We start from the raw sequence: 27,289 nt of genomic DNA, 5'->3' as shown, positions 1-27,289 counted from the left end.
ACAGCTGTGCCATCTGCACAGAAGTGTTACAGCATGGATCACGCATTGTGTACAACATATCGAAAAAGGTCCTTTTTCCTCACACCAAGGAAGAGTCTGAAGCTTTATTAATGCTTTCCCTTACTCCTTCCAGGCAAAAGCCTGTGGCATGTGACAAGAGGGTATTGGGACGTTTACCTAGTAAGAAAAGTCTCTGAGCCTTCTCTACAGAATAAAAACATTGCCTTCAAACCATCTCCGTGGTAAAATAAAAATGCCCCATTAATTAGAAAAAGCCTCCACAGGATTGCCCATTGGTCATATCAAAACAGTATAGACTTCATCCTTTTAATTACTGCCAGAAATCTTTTATCACAAATGATCAGGACTGTGTAGTGAAAAGCAACACTAAATAATATTTTTGTTACCCACTAAAATTATTTTACTACTTCATAAAGAGCCAAAAACTTAATTTAGTTCACTGAAGTTAACCATAGTTGAATCTTCAGATCACAAGAAAGCCAAAGCAAAACAGATAACATTTCAACCCAATATGCTAGGAATGCAGAAAAGTTGAAATATTAGAGCAAGTTAATAATTTTTTCATGAAATAAGGCAAAATCGGAGGCTTTGTATATTGGTAGTTGTTTAGAAGTGCCTTCAAACTCTTGGTTCAGAATATTCCATTAAATGTGACAATTAATTAGTGGGCCTAATGATCCCCTCTTCAGCAGTCTGAGAGAAATGAACAGGAACTTCTTTTCTGGCCATCTCCATCCTCTCTGGAAACATTTCGCAATATGTTGCAATAAATAACTAGCATTCCTGCTCTCCCGTGCAAAGAGGGGGTTTTTTCAGGTTTTTGTGTCATTACTCTCAATTACTAAATTTCTCCAAAATAACTGAATAGAATTAAACATCTAGATGGCTTGTGGTATCAAAGAGTATCAGAGAACTTCTTTCTCAACCCACTGAATTTCTGTTCTCCGTAATAAAGCAAGATCTGGTCCAGAGTTACATCCCAGACCAGTAGTCATGGAAAATAACATTACCACTGTTTCTATGATGATTCATATCCTTTAATTTTCAAATTCTCTTGACAGTCCTGCTGTGCCACAAACATCATTAATGTCACACTAGAAGAAAACTACAGATCTTAAGTGCTATATGTGAGAAAGGCATAAAATCCATAATCTGTTATTTTTCAGGCTCAGCCACTGTCAACAGTATATCTGCAGGAGAGTAACGAAGTCAATGGACAATACAGGTCTTCAATATTTCTCAAAATAACAGACCATAAAAAGTGAAAAACATAATTGATCATAAAAATAAAAACAAACCCTAAAATATTCCATATTGAAAGTGCTCATTTTATGAAAAAAATCTTTGCATATCACTTTTCCCACTCAGTCTGAGTCGTGAAAAATGTTAAGATGTTGAAGCTAGGGTTGGAAGCTAATATAAATTCCAGGAGTTGCACAGTTCTGGACTTCTAACTTTGTTTCAGCAGCAAATAACACTAGTTCTGAGACACTTTGTTTCATACTCTTCCTGTGTGAAGAAAGATTTACTCATTAACTCCCTCTAATGCTAAGGAACTACTCCAAAAACAGAGCCCAGTACCAGACTGCACGACCATACTGCTCACGATGGCAGGAGCAGTACATCAAGAGCTAGGCATTCAGCTTTCCCTCTCCCCTGCTCCTCACCGCCTTTGTGCTCCTCATTAACACCAGAATGACCCTGTCCCTGAAGCCCAGAGTTGGTCCACAGATAGCCTAAAGGAAGAACAGTACATGCAAAAAGAGTTGGCTATTTATATATTTTGCAAATGCTTTAATTACGCTATCACTACAGCGCACAACAGCATCATGCTTTATAAAGCACTGAGAAATTTTATGGTAATTAGAAAGCCCAATCAGCAATTCTCACACCACAGGCAAATTTCGTTTGATTCAGCAACAGTTAAGGGAAAAATGTAGAAGGAAAAAAAGGCTTAAAGGTATTTGAAGTTACAGACAGAGGAATCTAAGCCTGTAGTCTAAAGTATATTTAACATATGTTTGAAATCTGTTCTTCTCAGCAAGGGCTCTGACTTGGGAACATGCTTCTTGACTTAGTTCTCCAGCATTTTTTCTCTCATTGACATAACTAGCTTATAGTTTCTTGGGAAAAGAGGTTTACTCCATAAGAAGAACTATCAAGAGCTAAAAGCAAATGCAACCTTAGCGTAGTAAATTACCTGCCATCATAAAAAAATGCTGAACAGAAATACAATCAGCAGTTATACTAGTATAGGTAATGCTCAAACAAGAGACAGTTACCGATTACCTCAAGTTAGGAAAAAACCCTGGGTTTATAATACAAAACGGTTCCCTGTGGTGGTTCATACACCTTTTACTCTTAGAGTACCTACTGCCCAAGGTGATCCTAATTCAGTTCCCAGTCAAGATACATCACCAGGTGGATCAGAAATACAGCCCCTGTTATTCCAGAGCAGTTCAGAAGGTGCCCAAGGATGCCAGCATTAAACATCGCTGTTTGATTTGAGAGACAGACTGCATAAGTCAGAAGTAAAGTAAGCCCAACCTCAGACTCCATAGGAATTTTGAATTTTGTAGCTCAATACTGTCCCTAGTGTAAACTGGACTGGCTTCTCTTTCTACATAGACTACCCAAAGCTCTTAAGTTAAATAAATTCTACTTTCATAAGAAATCAATGGGGAAACAGTTAATGAAATTCTATTTCTTCAGTTCCACCCACACATCTATTATGACTCATGTTCCTCAAAGTTGTTTCAGCTTTCAGGGACATTAGTGCTTGCCTCCTTCAATTTACTGTAGCACTAGTTATACTGAGATACAGACACCTGCTTTACAGCTGTGAGAAAAATAAGCTACTTGACAGCAATTAAGGTAAAACTTTGCTTTGGCATAAATTCTGGAAAACTGCTATTGCCTCAGTCTGTCATGCTCCCTGAAGAAAGGGTGAAAAGTTAGCAAATTTTAATGACTGCTTTTAAGGGGAAATGATGGAAACTCAGAGAATTATACTTGCAGATTAAAATACGGTAACCTAAAATTTCTGTAGAGTTCTGCTGTCAAACCCCTAAAGCTGAAAATGAACCCACTGAACTACAATTTACAATGATTGCTGGCAACACTTTCCAAGGATTTTGCACACGTCACTTGCTATTGGATTTAATTTTACTAGAGACTGGATGAAAACTATTCTTCACTTGGAAAATACTCAAAAAATCCTTCCATTTATTTTTTTTCCAACAGCGTAAGCTAGCAAAGAAATCTTGACATTTGGCACAATATCTGCTTAGAAAGTGTAATTCCATATTTTATGTTTGCATCCTCATCCAAGCTACTTCAAATATGCCCTGCTGCATACCCTGTATCAATATACAGAACTCAAAAGTGCACACGCACATAGGGCAGAACTGAGCTGACTCTGTAACTGGATCACGTTAGCTATAGTCATTCATGATAACCTATTAGAGAAGATGTGACTGCATCTGTTTAGTCTGGATCTATCCCTAGGTGCCTACAAGCCATGCCCAAAATGACTGGATTTGCTTTCTCTTGACCAGCCTGACTGCATAAACAAAAAGAATTAGTGTGAAAAACATGACTGTAAAAAGAAAAAAGGTAAAAAGGATTAATGTAAACAGTGGAGTAACAGTAACAGCAATGAAAACAGGTCTTTCTAAATGGGCGTGAGGGAGTTGAAACAGTGGTATCCTATCACATTACAGATTACTCTGGAGCAAGGGTGCACATGCACGTGACAGGGAAGTAATACCAAGTAGATTTAGTTTAAGCTAGTACAAAAGGCTGTGTGGATGCATTGCCCATTAACCAGGTTTATTTTGGTTTAATTCTTATCAAGCAGAAAAAAGTCAAAGAAAAACAAGACATTCTTTCAAAATCAAAGGAAAAAGGCATCATTTAAAGTTTTGCATTACTTCAGCTAACATCAAAGTAAGCCTGTGTACTTCAGTGTGTGTAGACACACAAAATTTGAGAGGCTAAACCAAAGCCAAGAGCATTTGCTGATTAATGCGTCTTCATCATTGACCTCACTACCAAGAAAATACCAAAACTAAATTTTTCATTTCCTGTATTTGGTATGCGAGAAGAAAAAAACACCAAAAAGTAATTTTGGTGTACTGCAAGAGACATTGGTATCTCAAGCCTACGGTGTAGCCACAGATTCCAAATCCTGGTCAATTTTTCTGAATCAAAGACAAAAAAATCAGTTTAAAATATAAAGCACGATCAGAAAAAAATCTGATCAGAGAAAAAAGTACTCTGGAAAGTTTTATTACACACTTGCCTTTGTTCGTCAATTTTACCATCTTTGATCTTTAAATTGTCATTGTGTTTGCATATTTTATGAAAAACACATTAGATGAGGGAGGGAGGGAGGCAAGTGACACATCAGCCTTGTGATACCTTCCTTGAAAGCACCCTTCACCCGTTTCAGACTCTTCTTTGTGGACTTGCTAGTTTGTTAGTCCCTAGCCAGTTTCGGGGACAACTTTCTTGATAAGTTTGACAAGGTATATCAGTTTTATATCGCTAATATTTTATACTCTAAGCTCTCTGGCTACTTGGCATATCTTTTTCAAAAAAAGGCAACACAATTACGTTGGTATTGGGAAGTGTATAAAGGAGTTAGGCAGGGTAAAAGACCAGTTTCTCATAACAATAACAGTGGTATTTGTGCCTACTAGATTCAACAGTTTTCAGCATCATGTATAACCAGACTGGTGACACTACCCTGGTTACGCTGTGGTGCCATGGGGTGTTCCTGCAGCTGTGCTTGAATTTAGCCAGCAGAATTAGTACATCTAATTACATTTAACAATTAGCTTTTACATGAAATGAGGAAACAAATTACAAAGCCCAACAGGATGAATCTGCCATAATAATTTTTCCCCAAAAGAAAAATATCCTGTAGCATTTCTAAATTCTTATATATACTAGTAGTGTGTCCCCCAAGACACACACTTTTATTTGCCATTAATAACAAAATTAATTCCAGTAGGGTTGAAGCTGAGCATTTCCAGTCTCCCTGTTGATATGCTCCAGTGTTTGTAAAATACATTCACGCACACTTTTTTCCCCTTCTTTCTTTTGCTCCCCTTTCATTGCAAATACTGAAATTCAGCTGTTTCATAACCTGTATGAACATCCAAATCATTGCTTACCAACTGTGCAAGACAGGAGAGACTTAACTTGAGTCTGATCAGAAAAAAAACCCACAATTGCCAGTTGTTCTATTATGATCGAATATGTAGAAAAAAACGCCCAGAATTCCTATTATCTGCTGAACCTGGTAGTCTGTCTCAGATCCAGAAATAAGTTAGGGCTGTGTGCAAGTCCTCCACTAGACCTAAACATTCAATATGATTTAGAAGATATCATCTGAGAGAGCAGATGATTATTTCAAGAGTAATTTCTATAGTGATAAAGTCTCAACATCGGAATGTACTATCTGCTGGCAAATAGAGAGAGTATCTCTTGAAATCTTCTCCCTTGACTTTTGTTCCCAAATGATGTACTATACTCCCTTATTGCTCTACTAGTATTTGATTAGCTTTTGGGAAATGCCAGCTCGTCTCTGCTTCAATAGCTTTGTCTAAAACCTTGAATTATCTTTCCTAGTTCTCTCAGAAAGCTATTTCCTAACTAATGTGGTTTATTAATCTGCTGCATTTCTGGCAAAGCAAGCAGAATATTAAGTGAGATACTTCAGCAGCATCTGGCATTACAAAATATCTGGGAAATACTTGAAGTTGCTCTGAACCATAACACCTTTTCCTCAGCTTTTTCACTGCAGAGCACAATAAACTTGGCTTCCATTATGGTGTTTCAGTGGAATCTCAGAACAAAACTCAAAACCTAAAAGACTTGAATGTGTACCATGATTTTTTCGGTGGCTATTAGCTTAGTCCATTAGCTACTCCAAAATGCAAACAGGGGTGGGAATGCAGTGCTGTATATTTAAGTCTTACAAGTTAAAACATTCCTTTAAGAAATTTTTTTGGCTAAGCTATGGTCCTGTGGTCAGACAAGTCAAATGCTGGAGAAATAATGCAAGGAAATCTAGTCTTGGGGCATAATATAACACTGTTTGCTTACACAAATGCAAGTCTTATAAAAGCCAAGTCTTTCTGACAGAAATACAGTGAAAGATTTCAGCTTTGTGTGTTTAGACATCAGTTTTTCTCACTCCAGAAAGTTTAGCCATCTGCATAAAGCACAGTCATTGCACAACCCAACCCTCTCCAAAAAGCAGCTTTCAAGACACTGACTTCACTGCCAGCCCGCTCCCCGTCCCAGGACTAAGCGCACAGTTATTGATACATCTACTCTGTATCTCAGCCTACAGGTGCAATACCAAACTGGCACAAACTCATGAAACACTTTCTGAAACTAGGCAGTTCGTCCTTGCAGCTTAGGAAACACCAACATGTGACCCAAGATATAGGCGAGTATAAGTAGAATACAAGAATAGAGGAATACTGAAAAAAAACAATTAAAAAATCCCAAACAACCCACCCAGGACTACATTTGCTTGGGGGTCACCTGGTGACATTGCCCTGCTAGGTCCCCTTTTATCTGTTTACAGCTGATATACATCAGCATTAAGATTTTGAGAAGTTTCACTTTTTAGGTTATTCTTCTAACAAACCAATTACCATTACATTATAGAAGTACATTATACAGATTGGTAGAGAGATGTCAAAAGTTTCCATGAAGCAGTTAAATAACAGGTACTTAAATTCTACCTTAATAACATGAGTCTGTCTCTTTCTTCATCTTCTGTGTTGTTTTCCTGTGTAGAGAAAAGAAACAAAATGTACAAGGCTGGATTTCAATTCAAGACCAGCTCGGTCCACTGTTCAGTTGTGCTGTTCTTTTCTGTTTCCAGGAGAATAAACACTTCTTGCCCATTAAGTGCTTGTAATTTTCTTGTCATAGTCAAGACTGCACCCTATCATCTTCTAGCTGGCAGCCCATGTGAGGGAGCAGGAAATTCTAACACAATCCTAATAGAAACAGCTGGAAGAAACATCACCTTTAGAATATTAAAATATGATTTTTAACTACAACTAAATTAGGGACATTTTTCTACACATGATAAACTCAGTAAAATAAACTCTATTTATGCTATAACTCAGCAGGAACACAAATAAAGAAAAAGTGTACTAAAAAATACCCAGGCCATAAAGCATGCCAGTGCACAACACTTCTTTTGAAAGGAGGAAAATAAAAAGGGGAAAAAGAAAAAAAAAAAAAAACCACCAACTTTTTGAGAAATAATAGGTGTTATTTTTTATTTTCTGTTTACTATTATACAATGATAATAAATCCAAACCAACAAGGAGATCTCAGTTTGGATTCAAAAGAATACTTTCCCAAGCCCAAACATTCTGTAGCCTGAGTGCAGCCATCTCTACTCCCTGAGAAAACCTGGCTCTGCAGCTTTTCACATTGATGTCATCTATTCCATATATTAAATTTCCTTCTGCTCAGGGTACCTGCAATGCTACACAATTTAAGAGCTATGATAAACCTATAATTGGTAAGCATTGTGGCAAACAGAAGATACAAATTAAAAACAATAAGAGCTCTTCATTGAATATGGGAGTCATCTGTAAGAAACACCAAAACAGCCAAATGGGAAGGATTTTAAAAGTCTCTCCCCAAACTAGCTGGAACTTTTGCCATTTAAGACTGAACTAAGTTTCAGTCCTCAGTGGTACTATTTTAATTTATTTTAAGAGATAATAGAGTTTTGAATCAGATCTTGCGTTATCTAGACTCTACTGTTAGCAAAGTAATTGGAAACAAAAAACTATTTTGTCTTTGCCAACCTTTTTTGCTTTTTATCCTTTCATCCCTTGTGATTTTTCCTGCCTCAGTACTATATCCTAATCTAGAAAATGAGGACATGACAAGTATTCACCAGTTTGTAGTATAAACAGAAAAAATGTTATTTTAACTAAAGCTGTCATGCAGTTAAGACACGGTAATGAAACAGCCACTACATAACCTAATCAGACCTACCCAGGAAGAACAAATCATGCACAAAAAGGGATCAAGTAACCTCCTGTTAACTCCAGCCTCAAGCAACCTTACAATATTTATCATAAAAATGGAAAACTTCTGATTTAGGCCCCAAATCAGGCAAACACTTAGGCATGTGCTCAACTCTAAGACCTTAAATATGCTAAGCACTTGCTAAGTAGGTTGGCAAGCAACTGCCTTGTTAAATAAAGCAAGACCTAACTCATATACACACACACATGCACACACACACAGAGCAGTCAGTGCCTGCCAGGAGGAATTTCAGGCATAGCACTGAACTACACTGTTTCCATTCATTTACATTACTAACACTAATAATGCTCAGGTGAAAAGTAAGATGATGAGCTCAGCAGCTCTTAGATCAATGTTTTAAACACGTGAGAATGCCAACCTGGAACCCCAAGCTTTTTCACTTCCTTTCTTTGCTCTCCTCCCCTAATACATGCATATAGTTTCCAGTTTCACTACAAATTTCCCTGACTGTAAATAAGGAATTGCATTTTTTTTAATCTTGATCCCCAAACATACTGGTTCTCACTTTTCAGCATGAGAGTGTGTTGAATTTACCAACTGATATAGCTGTCTGAACATTGCAGACACTCTGGGACAAGGGCAACTGCTTCTGGGCAGATGGTTAAGACCTCCTGAGGCCTCTTCTATCCCGAGTTATTCTGCAGTCCTAAACCAGTCATTTCCCATAGCTCTGTGGCTGCAGTGCTCACTTAGGATGGAAAAGCTAGGTCCAGTTCCCACATCTCCCCAGGAGCACACACTAACCACTGCAAACTCCAGCGGGTGAGTTCATTTCATCCCATTCAGTGCAGCTGCCTTTTTTTATTCTGGCCTTGCTCCAACATTTTGTTAAACATCTGGGGACTGAACATAGGCCTCCCTCTTCCTCTGCAGTGACTGCAGCTCCCCTAGGGTAAAGAGTCAGCATTATTTTTATTTAAACTCCCTCTAGGATGATCGACTTTTAATTATTGCATATTCTTCATTGGAATGTTTTCAACAAGGGGTACTAAGCGTTTTCTTCCTGAACTTTACAATACCAGCGAAGAAAATAAACTCTCCTTAGAAGCCTCACAGCTATGAACAATACACAGCACACACTGCTTCATTGTTTACTTCACTATACCTTAAACATACATAACTGTTTTTTAATTGCATATGTATTTCTGCATAAGAACAAGGATTTCTCCAGGGATCTTTGCAGTTAGTTAGTGTAAGAAATTGCTCTAATTAACAACTGATTCAACAATTTAAAAATGCATCCCTTGCAGCCAGGGAGTCTGGAGCCACAGAAAAGGAGAATAGGTCTGCAAAATACATAACATTGTGTATCTGACAAATACACAAACACATTGAATTATTTTTTTTCTTTCCATTTCCAAGTTAGGCTTTGGCTCTACATTTTTGGACTTCTTCCACTAATAGCTAAACCACTGCAGGATGGTTCACAAAGCTATTGCACATTACATCTGACCAAGTTGGTATTTGTGTGGAGGGTAAAACATGCCAAAGAGAAGCCATTTGTTTGACAGTACCTTAGGCTATTTCAAGTAAAAAAAATGCAATGTAAAAGGTTAATTTTAATCAGCACACTGAAGCAGCACATAATAAAACTTCCACATTTTCTATAACAACAAGTTTTCTAATTCAAGTTAAATTTCCGAGGTCCTTTGAAAATGCAAGTCACTAAGTAAGTACTAAAAGGTCATTTTTAGTCTGAAGGTCATATACTAATGACTTTACCTACCCTTGTCCTATCATAAAGAAAGAAATATTAAAAGGTGTCAGGAGTTTTCATTTTGGAGAGCTTCAGGGGAGTCTACAGTTAAAGGGTCTTCTCTCTTTAGCAGTTCCGAATGTTTCCCACCATTGGCCCTCCATAAGAGTATCCTTCATCCACACACCTCTCCTCAAGAAGCATCTTTCTGAAGATGTGGCAGAAGGCCAGCAGAGAACATGTGATTCTGAATGTTGTCATTGATGACACAATTCTCCAGAATCTACTAATACATAAAACGCAAAAGGTAGCCCCCACCCATCCTCTCCTGTGGCAGGAATATTTAAATATAAAGCAGTACTTTTAAAATATGCACATCCTTATAATCCCCCATTTTCCCCACAGTGTTTTGGGCATAATGTTTTGAATTTGTTCTGCTAAAACTTTGCTATGACTACTATTTTTCTGGCTTCCTATTAAAAGAAAGTAATCATAAGAGCACTGTTGGCAGAGAAGATATAACGCAAAGTCTCAAAGAAAGGTTGCACGCACCACTGAATACAATCTCTCAAAATTCACAGCAGAATGAGCTGCTGTGAGCAAACCCATGTGTTAATTTATTAAAACATAACTTTTGAGAGATCACCTGCTACAGGGAGAAAGCAAAATGGGCTTCTTATAGGAATAGTAAACCAGAGTCAATATCTGGCATTGCTTGTGCTAGCTACCTTGACAGTTTCAAGAACAAGGAGCTAGAATTTGTATTCAAAATATAAACAGAGCTCAACAATATATGTATTCCTTTACATATTTTTTTTATATATGCATCTTCTCTGAGTACGTAATATACAAGAATCACTATAAACTTCAATTTCCTTTTTCTTTTGTTGAAATTATACTGTAATGCCCAGTAACACTGTTATAGATGTTTAGTTTAGTATTGTCTTTCAAAGCTATTTCATTTGTTTGATGGCCATCTAATAATCTGAGGTCATATAACCTCTAGAAGGTACTAAATAAATCAGTCATGGTAATAATACCTGCTTCACCAACAAGATTTTTTTTTAACTGAATTATTTTAGTATGAAAGAGAGGTATATCTTATACTGAACTGCAAAATTCTATCTGTATTTTAATCAGGATGCAATATCAATGATCCATTTACTGTTGAGCAATCACCTTTTTAACACAACCTAGGAGATTTTGAGCAGACATATCCATGACTTGACACCCAGGGAATACAATTAACCTTGAAAAATAAAATTTTACAAAAATAAAACTACGAAACAGAGTAGTACAAATATATCTTGAAATGGAAGATATTTAAGTACTCACTATCATAAACAGTTAAGTCTTCAACTCTAATCTCAATATTTATTAATGCATCCTCTGTACAGAACAGTAGAAATTAGTAGAGGCAGAGATTTTAGGTTTTGACTGTATTTTCTTTCTCATTCTAAGGCCAGAAGGGATAAGTCTAGCTTTTCTGGAATTATAATAGAATACCAATTTGCTGCAGCCTGAGTTTATTTCAGTTGATAAAAATTAAATTACATATTGTTATTTTTAATGAGGCAGGCAGTTTGTGAAAACACACACATGCCAGAATTTTTAAATCTTTATTCATTTAACAGAAACAGCCATTTGCAACTTTAAAAGCTTCACTCAGTTGGTAAAAACCAGGCACCATCCACTGCATTATCAAGTAACTCTTGAAACTGATCTAACTGTGAATTCAGTATTTCTCTACACTGATGCATGCGAGTAAGATGATACATGTTAAACTCCTAAAAAGGCTTTATAATTACCCTGACTAAATGTGTCTATAACAATTGTCCCAATTTTTCTTGTTCTATTTGATGCATATTAAAACCTTATTTTAGATATATGCTACCTTACACTCTGGCCTGGTTCCTTCCTCCCGGCCCAAACTGAGAGCTGCAATAAGAAACACTGCCACGCCACTTCATTGTGGTACTCATAAAGCATCTTTTGAGGGTTTACTTTCCCCAACGAACAAGATTCACTGATTGTATCCTAGCCCGTTTAGTTCTTCAGAGACTTATAACAAGAAGCTTTCAAATGCCTGCTGCACAATAGCTTTATGATAGAACCCACCCAGGGAGGAAGTGTTTGTGCTGTTCAGTTACTGTTCAAGCTGTCCTGAAAGTCAACTTACTGCCTTCCTCAAATTTCAACTGACACATTGCCTCACAGGGCACGATTGTTTTGGCACACTCAGTGCAAGATAGACAAATATTTTGAAGACACAGGAGTTCTAACACTTCCCTTGTAGTCTTTTCAAAAGTTCTTGCTAATATCTCACCTATAAGCTTCAGAACTGATTTGTCTTGTCATGCTCATTAGCACAATGCAGCTGACTTTTTGGGAGCAAGGAGCAGAAAGAGGATGCATTTCATTACTGGTCTGGCTTTTGTGAACCAGAAACATGGGCAACTGCAATAGTGTCAGGGCTGGTTTGGTTTTGAATACCACAAACCAAACTCTAATTTGGGAACCTGTGATGAAGTGAAACACTCTTAACAATAATCTAGTGCAGTCTAGTTTGGGAAGGAGATGTAGAAATGCTTTGGAAACTAATTTCAGTCCTAAATAAATAAATAAGTAAGTAAATAATCGCACAGTATTTGGGAGTGGACAACACATAATGAAAAGAGTCTGGGATAAGAGCACACTCCAACCCCACAGACTTTGCAAGGCATTGCAATGTCTGTCAACTTATCCACCTCTGAGAAACTCTTAGACTACTTCTGGAAAAAAAATCCAAGTCCTCTCTGCTGTCCTTCATAGGCCACAGTTAACTACCAAAACGCCATGGCAGCCCGTCAGTGCTTTCCATGCAGGAAGGCAATGCTACCGAAGTTCCTTCTTGAAAGAAAAGCTGTTTTAACCAGCTGGGCATTTTAAACACCACCTTCATCTGTAGACTTCAGCTGCGCAGCTGCATCTCCATCTCCCTCTCCACCTCCCATTTTCTTACATTATTTCCACAAACACCACACCGCACAGAGCTCAGGCAGTGTGGCAGGTGTTGTGAGTGCAGTGCCAGACCAGCAGTTTATAAAGCAAGTTGTCTCACAGATTGACAGTCAACAGGAATATCGATACTTCCCGGCACACTTGACCTGCTTGGTGGTAGAAAACAGGAGCAAAAAGGGACAATGACTGAAATCAGCTCCCAAGAAGCATATACATTCAAATTATGCAGTTACTCTTGTAAGGTGCTTCCACAGCAGGAAAGAGTGAGAGAGATTATTTCTTTTCTTGAAAAAATGAAAGCCTCTACTCTTCTGCACAAGGCCCTCCTGGAACATATACCATTGTTCAGCAGATAAGAGAAAATTAGAACTACATTCACAGCTATTTGTTACTATTTAAGTTAAGTAACAGAGAGCAGAAAAGAGTCAGTCCCAGATGGTGGCATGTAGGGAAAACCATACTGCTACATTAAAAATGTGCTTTTAATTAGCTTCTATCTGAATAATTATAATTAAAGATTTTACCACAGGTGTTCTTAGAATAATTACCTTCTATTTCCTTGTGCAGTGCACATTCCCAGGAAATGGGAAATGAGACTATTTCTTAATTTAAATACTTTTTCAATTATTTTAAAATTTATTGCTTTTTATTTGTTTTATTATTGAAATTTTCTTTATGCTTTTTTTGGCCCTTTTCAGATTCCTATAGGTTTTTCCAAGACCTCAGAAATGTCTTTCAGGTGACCAGGTGCAATTCTGAGCAGTTAACAATACACGGGTTACTTCTTATTATGTTTGGATCCAGGAAAACCAGTTCATACAAAGTTATAAATTTTGGACTTGGGAATAAATGGCTCATTTTTTTCGCTGATCCTGCACATATGGTACTAATTTCCTTCAGGTTTGTTCTGGAGATTGATATCTCCTTTACTGTTGCATTTGTATGTATGTCTTAGCAAAAGTTTTTGTTGCACATCAACTGTTGCAATGTGTACTGAATACAAAAGATTGTGTAGCTATCCTGATTTATTTGAAGACTGATTGTGCCAGTCAATGCATTAAATAGTCATTCCTTGGTTTCTTATTAACATTTCCACTGATAATATAAAAACATATTCTGAACTGGCAGTTAGAAAGCATAGGCCAAGAGAAACGGGCTCCTGCTTCATCTGCACTGCAAAGGTACACCGGGTCACATTTTTTCCATGAGTTTGAAATTCATAGTTCATAATTTTATTAAAACAGAAAGATAGGGAGGGCTGAAGATAGGGTTTCGTAAAAGGAGAAGAATAATGCACAAAGGAGAATGATTTAAGGCAGAGCATCCTGTCATTTCTTGCATTAGCTCCTGTCACATCTGGTGCCGTTTTTAGTATGCAAGATTACCTTCTGAAATTCTTCTTAACTGTATCTTCCAGTCTAGGGAAAATAAACAACAATAGCCCAAGAATAAACTGAATCATTCATCTCTTCCTTTATCTCAGATGATGTTATCTTTATAGTGAAATAATATTCAGCCAGAGGTAGTCTTAAGAAACTGAAGAGACCTTTGAAGTAGCACCTCCTGAGACAAAGCAACCGCATCAAATGGCATATATGCAGGTTTCAGTTTGACAGACAGAACCTGGTGGCACTAATATCACATTCACAGAGCTATCAGTGTTCAGTCCAGCTAAGAAGCCACTGGGCAGAGAGCTTCCCACTTTCCTAATGCCACCTAATGCCTCCACTACAGCCTTCTCCAACACCCCACCCCCCCAAAAAAAAAGGTAGCCTATACATGAGCACATACAACAATTCAGCTGTTCCTATGGCTATTTTAATAAAAATTTGATAGCAACTGATGCTAGAAATGCAATTATTGCCAAGTCACCTCAATCACCTTATGCTGTTTGGTTTTGTCTTTTTGTTTTAAAGGAAATTGACAAAGAAGCGAGAAAAAAATATTTCCATTCTGTCAATATTTTGAAGTAAACAAAGAGAAGAAAATTTTCCTGAAGTCTCCATTTGGGACTCTAGCTCCTCTTTTCTTTCATTAGAGCCCTTCCCAAAAACTGAGTATCTGGCTGTAAACAGATAAAAATTAAGCCTTCTTTGAAATACACTTTGGGATTTTTGTGTGTCAGTTTTCAAAGACAGGCAGAAACATTCAGTGTCTATTTATTTAAACTCCTGTCCATAATAAGACCTTGTTACTGTTGGCTCTCACCAAGCAAGCCTAGAGCATAAAGCAGCTTTTGCCAAGAAACACTGAGATTCTTCCTTGTACAGTAATTCCCAAGCTTCTGACTGTCTTGTTCCCACAGTGCTTCATTAGCTGAAGAACTGAATAAAATTGGTTCTGTTTACATAAGAACAGATATTAATAGAGCCCATGTTCATTTGCGTTCCATGCCATGCAAGGACATGCAAAATTACCAATTTAGTTAACACATAGGTGAAACCCTCCTGCTAAGTGGCCACCGAGTTGAGTAGGGTTAAGAGAGAAAATAGAAATTTCACCGAGGATTGATTCTGGAGGTGCAAGTGGCGGGTAAAGAGACGGAAATCACATTGAAAGTAATTGCTAGGTCTATATATCAAGATTTTTAAGAGTTTAGTCCTACAGAGCTTACATTCCACCTACATTTTACCACTGTTATCTTCTGTCTTGCCCAGTGTCTGCTAGAGGAAAGCTGTAGTTAGCACACTAAACAAAAAGTGATACAGAACTCAAGAGCAGATCTGCTGAACAGCCTGTCCCTACCTGTGCATCTCATTCTCGGTACTTCTCCTTATTTCAGTGGGGATATTTGCCTGATATATCTATAAGCCATTTCAGCAGTACTCCTGCTTATCCAAAACTCTATGTCTAAGTTTCACTCCACCTTTTCTTTGGTTATACTGAGGAGCAAGGGAAGAAGAAGAAATCAAATCTTAAAGTCAATTACAAGATTTAAGCTTCCCACTCTCCGCTAAGCAACCTGGCTCAAATCCCTCTCCCTGACTTCTGCCAGCAGCTTGCATGGGTTATCTTCCCTGCCGCCAGGAACAGTAAGTCTTCCAACACAAACATCCCAAAGTATCATTACATCTGGTCTGACAAACAAGAGAGAGTACAAAGGCTGTAAAGGAGAAGTACCCCTACTTTTCACTTACCTCTGCATAGTGTACAAGAGCTGGTTGCAAGTCAGTTTTCACCCACAGGATGGGGAAGGGAAGAAAGGATGAACAATAGGTGCCTGAAGACAGGTTTTGGCACGGCATGAGAAGTACAGTACAGTGGTAAATATCTCTCTGCAACAACATGCTGCATTCTCTAAACAGGACTGTGTGAGCTAATGTGGCCTGAGAGGTACCCAAAACATCCAGCAACCTATAACTGAAAGATGCCATGTGCCTATAGAACAGCCTACCATCAATATACCATCAACTATAGGAACAGCCTAAAAATACTGTAAACTACAGAAATCATAAGATATTATGGCTTGTGAAAAAAAAAAAAAAAGCTTTTTTAATACATTCTACAGAAGAGTAAAACAACCTGCTAGTGGCACATGTCAGACTTTTAACGAGTCTTCTCTCTTTACTGAGATTGTTAGGAACTGCATGTAATGGGTGTCAAGCCCTCCACATCCTCAGACATTGGACTGTCCAGTTGATAGACAAGGTCTTTGTTCCGAATGCCTACAGAGACACTGCAAATGATGCTTTCTGTAAATGAAGTGCTGTCACTGCCTGGAAAAGAGCTCATGCAGACAGACGACTTGGAGACATGGCAACTCTCTGGCTTCTCAAGAATGCCAAGGAGCCAACTAACAATACTTATTCTATATCGAAATACAAATGAATCCCATCCCAAAGTAAGTGTTTTTAGAATGTCTGAGGAAGGCCTCCAGCATGCACAGATTTTTAGAATATATGTTGACATTCTGTAGGGCAATCCAGGAAACATAACTTGAGCCAGAACTGGCAGGGAAATCCAGCTCTCTTTAACATGCAACCCCACAGAGCAGCTAAAAACGAAAGCTGAGATGTGGAAGAATTTAAGTTCTGAGGAAGGAAGCACACTGCGTTGGGGGGGTAAGGGGTGGGTGCGGGGAAGTACTGCAAAACTGCTACAAAACTGTCTCCACTCTTTCAGATTAATCCCGACAAAACTGTTATAATTTCTTCCTTCCCTAATTGATTTTTTTTATTGAAAGAGCTAAAAAAGAAGAAAAATTTCCACATGAATTCACAGAGATACTAGCAGTATGGCTGAGGCCAGAAGAGCTACCTTGACTCACTTGCCTTAATTACAAAGATTTTTATAGGGAACCATCGATACATAATTCAAGCAACATATGGAGAACGACAAAAAGTGGACAAAAATTATGAACCACATGAAAAACATTAGGACAAAGGGTCAGATTTTAAGGGATAACTGAAAATTGTAAAAGTTGTAATGGGTATATTTAAGCTGCCTTCAGATGTTCAGTATCTAAAAGCCTGACTCAATGTGCATGAACATTTTGAAGTGACATGTTGATGAAATCCTCTCTCACTTAGCCCTGTTTCTCAGCATCAGTCTGACTTTGTCCATTCACCAGTTGTGGGGTGTCTCTAATGCTTCTCACGAGGATAAAAATATATCTTTGGGCCAGCATTACCACAAGTACAGAAACATCTCAGGTCTGTGAGCAACAGTACACAGAGAATGTCGTCCTGCTCCCTAACTCTTAACCACTAAAGCACATGCTAAGCAGAGCTGAGATAGAAGGCTTAACAGGAGATGGAAATACATACAGTGCTTGCTTTCTTCCTTCTGTTGTGATATATTTTCTCTCCTCTTTTTGTGCAAGGAGAGAACTTCTATCTATTTAACAAAGAAAAAACTGAGGTTAATCACTGGTTCCCAATGTTCACCCTCACCAAAGGCGGAGCGGCATCAGTAAGAACAGTGTATTTGCACTGACAGCACCATCATGCTGAGAATCGAGTGGGAAAACAAGTCTCTGAGATTTGGTTGTACTAGTTGAATGAGACACATTCTTAGCCCAGTTTTGATCCAGAAATTCCATTGAGGTTATAATAAATACTTCCCAGAAAAACTTTATCAAACCTTGCATACAGCCATACTCAGTTTGTACTTTGATGAATTGATAGTTCCCACCTAAGAACAGGCCTGGCTGAAAAACTGCCTTTGACCCACACTGATCAAGCAAAAATGTTGTGGTAAAGAGCACTGACTCAGCACAAACTTACCAGAGCTATTGAGATAGCAGGTAGACACTTCCATGTCTGCCTTCACAGAGGTGAAGAAGTCTCAGAAAAACTTCAGCACAGCTAAGGTAGTTCATGAATAATTTGACTTCTCTAAGGAAAAAAAAAAAAGTCTCAAAGACTAATGATTCTTGAAGCTACTCTGATGACATCAAAGACTGGAAAACATCAAATACAGTGGCAGCAAACAGAAAGAATCCATCCCTGTGGTATCACTGCATGTTACAGAAGAGTTTAACCAGCTGGTAAAGGAAAATTTGAAAAAGGAATATGAAAACATAATATTAAAAAAATGCATACATCATATTGAACCATTAATTCAACTCATTCTGCAATGTGCTTGTGTCTGCCAGTGCTGTGGCTAATAGAGAGCGTATGAAACTCAGAATGCAATTAAGTCTTTGAGGAAGCACAGTTGGAGGCTGTAGCAGTTTCTATAGCAACCTGAAAGGCTCAAGACTAGTAACGGGAGATTAACTTAAAGGCAAGATAAGTACATAAATATAGCTCCCATTTACCATTTTCTCTGCTTCTAAATGGGCAATGTATTTTTTATTTAAACAATACGGAAATGCAGTCAGATGTCCTACTTGTTATTAACTAGGGCAAAAATAACATTTAAAAAATCCTGTTAAAAAAATTCTGACAATTTCAGAATTGGGGAGTAATCCAAACTTCACTAATTAATTCAATCAAAATGGAAAGCACTGAACTTGAATGCTGCCAGAAGATTAGAACGAGCTTTCAAGATAGGGAACATGACAGTCGTAATAAGAGTTTGCTGATGTCAATGCACTGTATGCTTATGAACAAATCCTCTCGATGTATTTTTCTGGATTATGCTTCAGATCAGGTTTTGAGTCTTCAAACCAGTGAGGGCAAGATAAAGAAGAATTTTTGTAAGCATTACAGACTTTTTTTCTTTCTTTTTTTTTTAATACTCTCTTCAGTAAGACAGACAATATTAAAGAAACCTTATCCAATATTTTTCCTGGCACACAGGAGGTTTCTTAAACCCTTTTTAAAGGTTCAGTTGAGACTGTACTCACCCTTTTGAACTCTTGTGCACCTTACATACAAATTAAAAAAAAAAAAAAAAAGTACATGAAAGAGGTTCCCTGGCCACACATCTGTAGTGCAGCCAATTGCTCTCACTTTGGTTTACTTCATCATATAAAAATAATTGATATATGCCCAAGACATTCAGAAACATGTATGTATCCAGGAAACAAACATATAGTGACAACACTACCACAGGTACTGAAAGCAGTTACGTTACATAGCTAGTCCAAACTAATTTAGCCTAACCAGTCTGACAAGTAACGCAGAGCCAGCACTAGCACCTCTGCACAGCACTGGATTGTCCTGCACTGTATCTGTTAGCATCAGACTAATGAAAGAAAAATAGCACTACCACTGCTTCACTACTAATTGGTGAATTAACCAGGTTCATGGTTAATTCACAATGTGTTCCAAGGATTACAATGGAATACCTGCCTCAGATTAACACAGAGGGTTTGGATTGACACAATCATGCCTTCAAAACTTCCTATGATTTTATTTGGATGGTGAGCTTTTTTGGTTGGAATTTATTGAGTTGTTTCCTATTTAAGAGGAAAACGCAGATACCCTGTGAAAATGTCAAGAAGTTGCTGTTATGTAATTCAAAATGTTTGTTTCACTTCACTGAAGATATTCCAGCCTGCCCATGATAATATCTAAGCACCACCTAGAGAAATGAAACTGGTATATCATTATTCAGAATGCATCATGTTCTTTACTTCTGCTATGGTGGGAGGTTGCCTGTTGTAGGTGCAGAGCATGAGAAAACAATAAGTGAATATATTTTGCCAAGAGCATACTACATTCCCTGCCACAAGTAAAATATTTCATCTTGTAAAATGCCTTGAAAGTACTCTGATTCAGGAACAGTACTCTTCTCCACAAGATCATTCCAGAGTCGATACTGTCTTTGCCCAGGGAGCTCCACCACATCAGCTACATAAATCAGAGTACAGGTGATACAGGGATAACAGCTGGGCACTAATCCATTGAGGGCTTTCAGCATTTGGACTAAGGCCTTCAATCTCCACCCAAAGTAACTGACAGGCAATGCAAAGCATGAAATACACTAGGATTTTCTCCAACATCTTCCCTTCCTAGGAAAAAAAATATCTAAAACACCTCTGCAAGAAGAGCTGTAGAATGAGGCTGAGATGCATTAAGGTAGGGAAGAAACCTTGCCATCCCTTTCAATTTACAAGGCAATTTACATCACCTCCATCAGTACAACACCTAATTTATTAAATGACTTCTCCTTGCTTTAGTGTCATGTTAGTCAAAGAGCCAACAGTTTAACAGGTGGGAAGTGGATCAGAGTAGCCAAATGTTTGTTCTACCTTGTAACAGCAACAGTTTCAAAGATGTATTTAACACTTTTACACTTTCATGAAAAAAAGGTTGGTAGAGAGGGGGAAAAGGGTAAAGGGTATAGGGAATACTTGTAGCTGTTTGAAGTTTCCAGAATTGATATTTTGTTCTGAGTGAAAGAGCCACAATAGGCTGAGATGAGGACACCATTCTCAACTTCTTCATTGAACCGATTTGTAAGTTGATACCAAAGGATTAATTTATCCTTCTATTTTTCACTACTAGGTTTTTTTTTTCCCTTTCAACTAATTGAAAAGCCAATATTGGAGACCACACAGGGACAGCAGCAGCCCTTCAACTCTGAAGTTAATTTTGATTAAAAAAAGAAATCCCATGCTATATAAAAATTTCAAAGAAAGGAACATTACATATTGTAGAATCTATTAAGTGTGAAGAAGTTGAAAAGATCCATCATTCCCCTCAGTATTCTTAGGAACTGATCTGTACTTTAACTGAAGTTACCATATCGCACTTTGAAGAGTTTCTTTTCTAGAGTAGCTGTGGCAGTGCCAAGCTTCTCAAGAGAGATAGCTTAATAAGAAGATAAAAAATACTGCCCTCCTCCTCTGCACATAAAGTTTTTTATACTTTTTCTTTGGTTTTGACTCGATATGAACTTTAAAGAAATAAAGTAGGCTTCACTGGAGGAAAATGCAGCAACCTCATTTAGAAATCCCAGCTATTAGCAAAGGGTTTAAAAACAGAAATCAGAGCAAAGCTTTGCAAAGGTGTTTGTGGTTTGTTTTGGTGGCGGTTTGGGGGTTTTTTTGTTGGTTTTTTGGTTTTTGGTTTTGTTTTTTTTGGGGGGGGCTGGGGTCTGTGTGTCTGTAGATCATGGAGCACACTTTTCAGAAACAGCATTTTGTGAATTTTAAGCATACAAATTAATCAATCTCCTCCCTGTTTTTCTATAGACTCCAGAAACATACTTCATAAAGAACAACAATTACACGGATCTGGATTTGCTATAGATATTAGAAACAAGTAGAATTTATAAGGAATGACATCTACATGGATCTGGATTTACATTTCATCTACTTAGGCCCTCTCTGGTCAGAAATTGCAATGGCTTTGCTACCACGTAAATACAGAGGACAAGGAACACTGAAAAAGAAGTCACCACTGTTTGCTGCTGGTAATAAAAAACTCATGCTCCAGGCAGATCCAGAAAGAGATTTTGTTCTAGTTGACAAGCTTGCCTGCAACTACAAAGTTGCTAGAAGCATCTTTATTCTAAAACTTGCAAGAAGAAAAGACTATTTTCTTTGTAACACACAAATTACAAAGGGCAGGTGAAAAGCAAGGCATGCACAGCTCACCGATTATCTGGGGTACAGCAGCTTGCTGGTCTGCTGACAGCAGTTTTCACAAGTTGCTTAAGCTTCTAACATGAACCGTGCTTAGCGGTTGCAAAGGGTAATTACATACAGCTCTTTACTGTTCTACAGCCCATTTAGTATTAATCTTGAATACAGCTTATCTTCCTCTTCTCCCACCTCCCACCCTATCCCACATTTTGGGTAAGCATGGAAAGCATTATGGAATATAAATGATTAGCAAAATAGCTAGGAATTTGGTTAAACTAAAGAAACATGAAAGCAGGTGTTGGAAGAAAAGTAAAGCAGCAGATCAGACATTTAATCAAAGAAACATTCTGTTCATCCATCATTCCTTGCAATTAGGCAGTGGATTGCTTGCTATCCTTTCCTAGTGAAAATATGTAAAAGACAAACATATTTTTAGAAGTACTGTATGGTTTTGAGTTACGGAGTGCTGCACATATCCAAATTGAGTTAACTGTTTATTATTGTTGCATGATCCTCTTGTATTGACTGGTGAAAAAGATTATGAAGCTCAAAGCTACCCATGTAATTTCCAAAGAGTTTGAAAGTAAAATTTGAAAGTAAAGAACTAAAATACCAAGTAAAGAGTTCTAAATCATAATTTCTTCACTTTATCTCCACCACAACTCTATAAAAATACTAAAGCCATCATATAGATGCTCTGGTAGACCAAAAAGTTTCTTTCCTTTCCCCCCGCCCAAGTAATTATTTTTTTCTTCCAACGTAGTCCCATTCAGCTTAATGTCTTGGGTAGGGGGAAAGAGAATATAAGTAAACCACACAAAAATCCTAAAGCTACAGAGCTTAGGATATATAAAGAACTCTCTGTCATCTCCAGTCCTCCTCTTACACCCGCTAAGCTTGTGTAGCTTTACCAATCCCCTGCCTGCAGGATTCTACACAGGGATCAGTCTTTCCCTGACTCAGCACCCAGGCCCCTCTCCTGCCTATGTCAGGCAGAGATCCCAGCAGCCCTCATCTTGCTAAACCTCTGTACCTTTTGGTCACCCCATGGGCAAGATGCAGAGGATGTCTTTTTTAACCTGTGGATTTGGCTGTCTACTCTGCCCAGCTCCCCATGCATGGATGCTGGTATGAGGAGTCTCCCAAAGTAATGGAAAGCTGAGCTCCTACAGCTGCTCTCACATGCAGCCCAGTGACACCAGCAATTTCCAGAAAAAGCCCCAGCTGCATACTAGAAGCAATGCTGGATCGAACAGCAGCAGCCTCTCCAGTATTTCTTTGTCCTAAGAGCTCACAGGAAAATTCAGCCCTGACCAGCATCCTTTAACATGATCATGTCCAGGCACAGCTGACTACCCCACCACTTGGCAGAACAGCCTAAGGCCCACACTATTATTTCTTTACTAGCCAGAATCCTTGCACATCTGCAGTCCTCTGGGAACAGGACAACATCTAATTTAAGCAGATGGTCAGTGAAAATTCAAAGGTCCGAATTACGGTTGTTGACTGAACCTCATCTTCAAGCATCCATTTAAATTACCAGACACACGAGCCGATCCATGCATCCAAAGCCAAACTGCAGTAATGTTTGTTTAAATTAAAAATGGTCTTTGAACTGACTAGAAATGCATTTGGAAAAAAAGCACATACAGAGGTGTTGTGTTTATTTGCTCTTATTAAAACTTTCTGAAGTATCACATTGGTTTTTCCATAATATTCTTTCAGGCTTTTTCCACTTAGTCCTCACCATTTTTTCCACAAATCTTTCTTTTTTCCTTTTCTTTTTTTGGGAAGGAAAAAAAAAAAAAGTAATCAGTAAACCAGGACAAGTTGGAGTAATCTTTTCTAACCATGAACCCTGGGGCACAGGTATAGCATGCAACTTCACCATAAATATCCTTGTGTTTCTTCTGGTTTTGGCTCAATTGCATTTGTATTTTTATTACAGGCATATTTCAACCCTTTCCTTTTTCATAGCAAAATAAAAAGGTACCCAGTATTTAGTTTGATAGTTCTGGAAACCATTTAGCAGAAATGCCAACTCATGAACATGCATTGCAGAAGCAAAGAAATTAAATACTGCAGCCTCTGCTCTACAACAAAACCCCAAATAAACTGAGAGTGAGTGAAACTGTGTTAGGCTATAACATGCTAATATGCTTTCAAGATTCAGCCAAGCCTTTCTGCATGTAACTCTGATAATTGCTAGCCCTATTCTTTTCTCAATTTGTATTGTTTAAGTACTTAAGCATGTCTGCATATTTTCTACAATAGGTGAAATAAGCTAATTAAAGAAGAATAAAGCAGTCTAGGAATTGTGGGGGTGGGGGGCAGCTTGAGGGGAATCTGTGCATTCAGAATATGACTATTGTTGCACAGCTCCACAACTAAATACAATTAAATTAACTACAGTTGAATGGAAAATGGGACTTTCTTATTTTGGTAGGTTTGTGGGGTGTTTTTTTTTCTAACAGTGAATATTTTTTTTTCTGGTTTGTATTTTGATCTACATTTCTTGCCTGCTTTTCTGAAAACATTTCTCACTCCCATCCCTAACCTTGCACAAAATACAAAGCCGCTAAGGGTTTAAAATAATGTCTTTTTTCCCCCATACTATTACAGCTAATGACAAGTAAAAAGACTGAAATATTTTGATGCTGACATATAACAAGCCTTTCAGTAAAAATACTTCTAATTTCCCAAGGGATAATTTTCCTGTCAAAGAATTCTCTTTTGATGTTGGTTTTTTTTGGTTTGTTTTTTTTTCAAAAAGCCCTGATCATCAGCAAACAAATCAAATTGCTCATGCACACCAAAGGAAAAGGAATATGAAAGTGGCAAGAGGTTTCATTGGTAGTCCTGCTGAGGTATGGAAGGTGACATGAGCATAAAATAAAAAAGGCTTGCATTTCATAATGGTTTGGAGGTGAATTCATACCCTTCCTTTATGCCTGTCTGATATCAGTTAATTATCTGAGGAAGGAACAGGCTGATGTTCTGATACATTACAAAAATAGAAACGTAGTACCTAATTTTAAGATAGGTACTCAGAACATATTAAAGGGTTATGTTCAAAGGAAAAAACAGCTCTGGAGTGAGAGAACAATGCTGACACCAAGTGGAATAAAATGCTACCAGCTCCCTCCTCCATTGCAACCTTGAGATGCCTGAAAATCTTAGCTGCGAGTCTTAGGTTTAGGTGTTGTGCTAAATTTTTTAAACATCAGGAGAAGACCACACAGATCCTCTAAAGTAAAAATCTGTGTTATCCTAATGTGTACAGTAGCTGATTACATATAATCCTCTTCCTTGTAGTGTAGCTGATCTTAATTAGAAAAGCAACTGGCTGCTGCTCTGAACACATCAGCTGTTACTCTCCTCCACAAATTACAAATAAAATTCCTTAATATGTAATCCACATAAGTTCTGTGAGTCAGACTATGGCAGGAGCTTTTGATATGCTCTGTTCACAGCAAAACTGAAAATGAGCATTCACAGCCTGAAAAGTAACAAAGATGAGTCTCCACTGAGTTGGTTTCTTCACAGCATACTCATTCAAAACATACTTTCCAAGCCAGGAAACGCCTGTATCAGTGACCGGTTTTAGAAAGACATGCCCTCTCACACACTTCATATGGTTGTTGAATGACAGACAGTGATCAGCATAATCAGCATCAGTGATTCAGATCCAGTGGTTGCCTGAGCTGTCCCCATAAACAGTTTCAGGGTTTCAGTTAGACCAGCTTCCCTCTTCCATGCTCAAGCTACTTGTTACAGTAAAGCACAGCTGACAGTCTGCTTCATGTCACACAGAGCACACCCTCTCCTGCTGATATTTCTCTCGTAGTGCAGCCTTCCCCAGAAATAAAAAAAAAATAAAAAAATTACAAAACTCTACATACTGGGGGGAGGGCGAAGAGAGAAAAGTAGATAGCAGCAAAACCCACCGTCATAGAAAGGGGTTGAAGTGTGACAGCAGTGTCCCAGAGCACTTGTGCAGCAAGTCAAGACAAACCCCCAGCAATGCTGGAGCAAACATTAAATCAATGATATTCCTTCCACACCCTGCAGTTAGCTCAAGATGGAGACCAGGCACACTTGTAATTTCCAAGTTACAGATCTCCAGTCCAAAGGTTAGTCTGCTGCAGATCACAGGCACAGCACAGAAAAAGCACCTTGCTCTCTCCATGCCCTGCTCCCTCCACCAAGAGGTAGAAAGGCTCTGGCACTGAAGACCTAGGAGTAACGAGGAGTACTCCAGCTACATCCAACATTTTGGTTGTTTCAAGTCACGCTTGCTAGGTTACAGCAGTTTTTATCAAATCCTTATGCCTACTGTCAGCAACATATTCTGCGCTGCTTACCTAGAAGAAAAAAACCTTACATCCTTACAATCTATTGTCCACAATTTTTGTTGAGATCTCAGTCCTACTTTGATCCTCAATGTATGGCATTTTTTTTTATCCAGTCTTCTGGTTTGGGCAGTGTGCAAATACAAAATTCAAACTTAATGTTTAATAAGTCCATGTTTTTCTAAATTCACAAAGGTAGGGAAAATAGTCTTTCTGTGGAATAGGAAATAATATGAAGAAGTCTTTCTATAATATAAGAGCAATCCCTACAGAAACGTTGACAAATCTCCTGGTAGTTCACATGGTACACACAGAATTTGCTATGCTCACATCGAAACCCATCTAAAAGTTTTCATTGCTAAACAAAGAATTTAAATGAAAGTAATGAAGACCTGTACCAGTTTAAATTTAGGAAAAATTGTTAAAAGCCACAAATAGGAATTGGAACTATGTTCCCTTATCCAAGAAAAATTATTTTGACAAGCCAATGGGGTTTAATCTGGAAATTCCAGTTTACTAGATCATGAGATAATATCTGTTTGGTTGGTTGTTCATTCATTCTGAAAAGTTTCAGCTTTCAGTCCACAAGCATTGTTATAGGACTAGCAAAGGAAAACATCAGTTAAATTATTCATGTTCTCCAAACTGAGGACCATTCATTTGGGAGACCACAGTTCTTTTGTGTGGCAACTTCAGATGAGAGCAAGGCACCACATGTTTTTCACAGAACAGGTTTGAAGCTGAAACTCCATTTCCTCTTTGAAAAAAGGCTAAAAACCTGAGACTGACAAAACTCTCCAGACCACAAAAGCCTTCCCAACAAAACCATAATTTGAGTAGATAAAGTCTCAATTAAATATTTAGTTGTACTCTTCTGACCAACTCCAAACCACACTGCAGTTTCAGAAATTCACTAAGGTGTCTGTGGTCAGCTTGCAGGTCCAGGATACTCTCCAGGTCCACTTCCCCAGCCCCATGGATCTCTACGATCCCTTTATAATGGGGTTCCATAATTGTAGGGAGTAGCTACATATGATCCAATCAATAGGTAGTCCCTGCAGCCTTGCTGATATAAAGTGAAGCGAGCATAAAAGGACAAAGAAAAATCAAGAAATGAGACTCATTTCCTCAGAGTGTAGG

At 38.1% G+C, this 27,289-nt stretch overlaps 1 protein-coding gene across 1 annotated transcript in view; it reads right to left on the bottom strand.

The window, feature by feature from the left end:
• Positions 1 to 27,289, bottom strand: part of FAM13C (family with sequence similarity 13 member C) — a 134,460-nt gene that overhangs the window by 88,536 nt on the left and 18,635 nt on the right. The window contains exon 6 of the mRNA XM_055721219.1: positions 6,786 to 6,832. Coding sequence (XP_055577194.1) covers positions 6,786 to 6,832 — 47 coding nt within the window. The remainder of the gene's footprint in view (positions 1 to 6,785; positions 6,833 to 27,289) is intronic.

This window comes from Falco cherrug, chromosome 9, assembly GCF_023634085.1.
Source record: "Falco cherrug isolate bFalChe1 chromosome 9, bFalChe1.pri, whole genome shotgun sequence".
In the NCBI taxonomy this organism is placed as follows: domain Eukaryota; kingdom Metazoa; phylum Chordata; class Aves; order Falconiformes; family Falconidae; genus Falco; species Falco cherrug.
Note: the sequence above shows the minus strand (reverse complement) of the source record. Positions and strands in the feature narration are given on the sequence as shown.